The sequence below is a fragment of the Chanos chanos genome, chromosome 16, assembly GCF_902362185.1.
Source record: "Chanos chanos chromosome 16, fChaCha1.1, whole genome shotgun sequence".
Classification (NCBI taxonomy): Eukaryota; Metazoa; Chordata; class Actinopteri; order Gonorynchiformes; family Chanidae; genus Chanos; species Chanos chanos.
Genome location: NC_044510.1, coordinates 5,549,495 through 5,554,172, shown reverse-complemented (window position 1 = coordinate 5,554,172; position 4,678 = coordinate 5,549,495). Strand labels below are relative to the sequence as shown.

The window sequence follows — 4,678 nt, the reverse complement described above, 5'->3', positions numbered from 1 at the left end:
CTCAACAGCTGCAGGTGAAATTGGACATATAGAAACTTTTGTCACTTCTCAAAGGAACTTTACAACGCGAATCGTTAATAGGGGTCTTCTGGATCGATTCATCCAGTTTATCTTAAAGCAGTTTTTTTCAGGAAGGAGGAAATTAAGAGCTGTTTTCCCAAACTCTTATTTTTTAATCTAAAGAGTTTTCCTAAGACTCGGAGCTCAGTTGAGAGGTAAGCGACAAAACCGGCCAATGTGGGCGAGGTAGTCGAAACACTCATATTTCTTTTCCATTTTCAGATTGTTTTTTTACTTTAAGATAATCGAATCACGTTGAGTATCATGTTCTTGTCGTTCTAACTTTAAACAGTTGTGGTGTCATTAATTTTCCAAATAAGGATTGGCACACATTGTACTGTGAACTGTTTGAACGTCTCTTTGTTTTTCTTTGCCAGTTTACAATGCAGTTTAGTTTTAAGCGCTAAAAATGCTATGATACTTACACAACCAACAGCGAATTCTAATTCACTTACCGACACTTGTTACGTTTGGGAAGTCCCCCTTCATAAAATGCTTTTGTTTCCCTGTAACTTTCGTTTTAAGTCAATAGAGGGCGACATGCTCGAGTGTGAGGCGCTTTCTAACAACAATAATTTCACACGCGCATTTCTCACGGATAGAGACTTGAAATGCAACCATCTTAAGACCATTTTTTTTAATCCCGATGTCTTTACTTTTGAAGGTGGTGAGATGCCAGTGTTTGCAGAAGTATGGATTTGTCTGCTGTCACTTCTCCATCTGGCGTGGGCAAGAGTAATCAACCATGGCAACAATGGTAAATGTTCATGGCACACAAAAAAAAAAAACTTAGCCTTCCAACCAAGTAATGCTCAGCATAAAATGTGACGTTTAGTATGTTCCAAGTGTGTCTACTTTTCCAATGCTTCAGTGTCAGCTTCTGTGTTTTTTTCCAGGAAGAAGTCAGGGTCATGAGGACAAGTGCACAGTAGTGTAGTATTGAAAGGTCTTTTAGGGTTCATGCACAAATGCATGGCTGCGTCTTCAGACTTGGATGTTTTGTGGACAAATGTATGCAAGATTTTTGCATGCATTAAAACCGATGTGAAAGTGCATGTGTTTGAGGAGGATGTCTGACAGTGTGTGTGTGTGTGTGTGATCTTACCTCCTTTGTTGCAGTGTTCCTTCCAGACCAGTCGGCTGTCAGTTTCCTTTCCCGCTCGCTTCTCTACAACAGCTGGGACTTCGAGTTGGTGGTACAGGGTAATCTGGAGAGAGAATGTTTAGAGGAGATGTGCTCTTATGAGGAGGCTAGGGAGGTGTTTGAGAATGATGCAGACACAGTGAGTATATATGTATATACATGTGTATATATAATATATAAAGTGTGTGTGTGTGTTTGTTGGCAAGACTCAAATAACATTGCACTATATGAGTAACACTCTGCATGAGGGTGGAGAGTACATGGTTGGTTTTCTTTCTGCCTCAGAGATTAACCTCATCTGATTCTCTGATAAACAGGCTAAAAGTAAAACAAAAGTGCATTTAGAGTAAGTATGTTTTTTTTTTTTTTTTCAACAGGCTGCATTTTGGAAGGATTATGTCAACAGTTATGGTAATCTTTATGTTTAAATATTAAATCTCACTTTTTGTGGTTCAGTGACTTCAGGTCTGCTGCTCTCTTTCCTGGTTCACTGTTTGGTGTTAGGCTTATGGGAATGACTTAGTAATACCCAGTGATTCTGGCAGTCTGGCAAATGAAGAGGAAATTTATCTAACATATGGAAAGAGAGAATATGTTTAGTATATACAGAGATGACTCAAGGCATCATGAGCAATTGCCTCTGGAAAAAAAAATAAAATAAAAATGGCACAGTGATTAATAAACATAAATGTAAAATGGTAAGATGATTGGGCCACTACTGAATTGACTGGAGTTGGTTAGTCAGTTGGCTGACTCTTTTGATTGATTCCATAGAATCTGTGCCCCGGGTGGATGTGTCCGGTCTGGTAGCTGGGATCTTGGCCGTCGTGATAACAGCAGTCATTGCCACTGTGGTGGGCTGCTACTTCTGCAAAAACAGGGGCAAAAACATCAGACGAGGGGGCAGGTAATTGTGTGTGCATATGTGTTTCGCCTGTTTAAACTTCTGAACAGTCCTCACAGTGTATTTTAAACTAAATCCTGAGCCTTCTACTTCCACATTATGTCTATATGTGCGTGTGTGTGTGTGTGTGTGTGTGTGTGTGGTTTTTAAACAGCGCAAGGAGATGTATGTGTGTAAATGAGTAGTGATTATAACCCTCACCTTCCCTACTGCTCTGTAGTGTCCCTGTTCGGATGGCAGCAGATGGGCGCCCAGCTCCAGAGGCAGTGCCCCTATCAGCCATAGATGCTCCAAGACTGCCCAGTTACAATGAGGCTTTGACCCGAAGTGGCCAACATGATGCCCCTCCGCCTCCCTACTCTGGGTAGGACTGTGTGTGTGTGTGTGTCTATGTTAGTGTGTACATGCTCTGAGTGCAGTCGCATTCCATGGAGTCCATATATGAAGAGATTATAGATGTTGTCTGCTCACTATAATACATTAATCTCTCTCTGTCTGTCTGTCTGTCTCTCTCTCTCTCTGTCTGTAGGGGAGCTCCATCTGAGGCCCCAGATCCACCAGAGGACCCAGCAGAAACCATCTGAAGAATCAGAGAGGAGATTTTGGAAAGAGAGTTTTTAAGGGAGGAGAGGGAAACAGATTAGGGTGGGGGTAAAGGGGTAACAGGGTTTGGACTAAAAGGTGACATAAGGGCAATATGTCACTGAACAGTTTTGCATGTTTTGGTAGAACCGTGGGAGCAAAGCGAATGAATTCATTTGTGTCGTAGGGACGACACAACAATGAGGCAGAGAAGTCTAAAATAAATCTGTATTTCTGAGGCAGAACTGTCAGCAGTCACTACAGTTTTGCAAGTAATTTATTATTATCATTTATAATAATATAATTGTATATTATTATATATTTTGCAATATTTTACAAAATGTATTTTTAAATAATTTTTAAACTTTCAATGTAGGTATTTGTCTTATCTCTCTTTTGTAAATGATATTTTAATTAAACTTTTTGGTCATACTCTGTGGGTGTTTTTTACTGACTCTTGACGTTTAAGGCATGTTTTTTATGCTTGCATGTTAGAGAGTGGAGTTAGCAACTGTTCGTTGGCCTTTAATATTTGTTGACGAGGTCGGAAGAGTGATTAGGCGATTTAATTACAGTGTTGCGACCCCTTTACCGCCTGTGATGGGAAATCCTCTTTATCGCTCCAGGGATAATGCTCTGGCCACGGCTAGTTATCTGTTTAAGATTACAAGGGTACAACTTTACATTGGTTGACAGACGGCTCAAAGAGCTGAAACGTACACAAGCCACCGAGTGAAAATCAGTTCCAGAGTTAATTTAGCATCACCCCACTTGTCACTTGCCAACACACATCTGTATTTGTATATCCGTTCGTAGTCAGTTCAGTCCCCTCTCTCTACCTCTCTCCGTCTCCTCTCACCCCTCCTCCATGCCCTCTAAAATTCTCGCCAGCTGAATAAGTGACGAGCTCTAAAACCACGCTGTACGCTTTCCCTTTTTGTACGACAGCGACCGAGACTACCAGACAGTCTGTGTGTGTGCGTGCGCGCGCGCGCGCGTATGTGTGTGTGTGTATGTCAGAGAGAGAGTATGTAAGGAAGGGAGGGAGAGTGGGAGTGTGCGAAAGCGCGAGCGAGCCAGCCAGCCAGCCAGCTTGCCTGACCAAAGCCAGCCAGTCAACCGCTCTAAAAATGGCGTCCACGGTACAAAATGCCTGAAAATAGCTTTTCTAACAAGGCTTACGGTTTAAGCCCAGAGGCTTCAGATTTTAATTCGTTCGCAAAACAACGACGTTTGTGGCTTTTACATGTCATTTGCGGAGAGCAATGACTGGAATGAGTGCAAAGATCCAAAATCCAATTATCCAATTATTTTGATACACCGTTTCCAATTATAGGGGGTGTGATTTGTAAACGCATTTTCGCCTAAAAGCTAGCCAAAAACATGTACCATCTTCGTAGCCTTCTATTAATAGAAGCATCATCGTATCTCACCAATTTATGCACCGACTCAGTACGTCAACGGAGGGAGAGAGAGAGAGAGAGAGAGAGAGGTGGGGGCAGTATACAGTATGCTTCTGGGGAGTAATGTATGGCCAACACACTCGCGTACTCCGTGTGTATGCTCAAGCATCAGTCGCGCCGTTGCCTCTGCCGCGAAGGACAATAGACATTGAAATATATAAGGGAGGCGAACGAGGGGAGGGAGGGAGGCAGGATAGGAAGGAAGGAACCGGATTTTTGTGGTAGTGGTGGTGGTTGGTTTGACCCCCCCTCCCCGTCTACCCCCTCCTCCCCTCTCTGTATCCTCCATCTCCCCCTCCTCCTTCTCCTCCTCCTCCCTCGATTCCTCTCCCCCTCTGTGCTGGTCCCATTCTTGAGGACTTGCTTGTGAAACGAGAGAGAGAGATAAAAACAGACACTGTGCGCAGAGGAAAGGACGCGGGGAGAGATAGTGTGTTAGAATTTAGGATATAACTTCCCTCCCCTTTTCCCCCCCTGCCTGTCTATCTCTCCATCCATCCTCACCCCCTTCGTTTCTTTTCTTTA

At 43.0% G+C, this 4,678-nt stretch overlaps 1 protein-coding gene across 1 annotated transcript; it reads left to right on the top strand.

Annotated features, from left to right (window-relative positions):
- The first annotated feature begins 732 nt into the window (after nucleotides 1–732).
- prrg2 (proline rich Gla (G-carboxyglutamic acid) 2) lies at nucleotides 733–2,692 on the top strand. The gene is made up of 6 exons (XM_030793912.1): nucleotides 733–817; nucleotides 1,180–1,343; nucleotides 1,582–1,615; nucleotides 1,979–2,111; nucleotides 2,329–2,472; nucleotides 2,638–2,692. Exons 1-6 carry the CDS (start codon nucleotides 733–735, stop codon nucleotides 2,690–2,692), a joined length of 615 nt encoding a protein of 204 aa, XP_030649772.1.
- The last annotated feature ends 1,986 nt before the right edge of the window (nucleotides 2,693–4,678 follow it).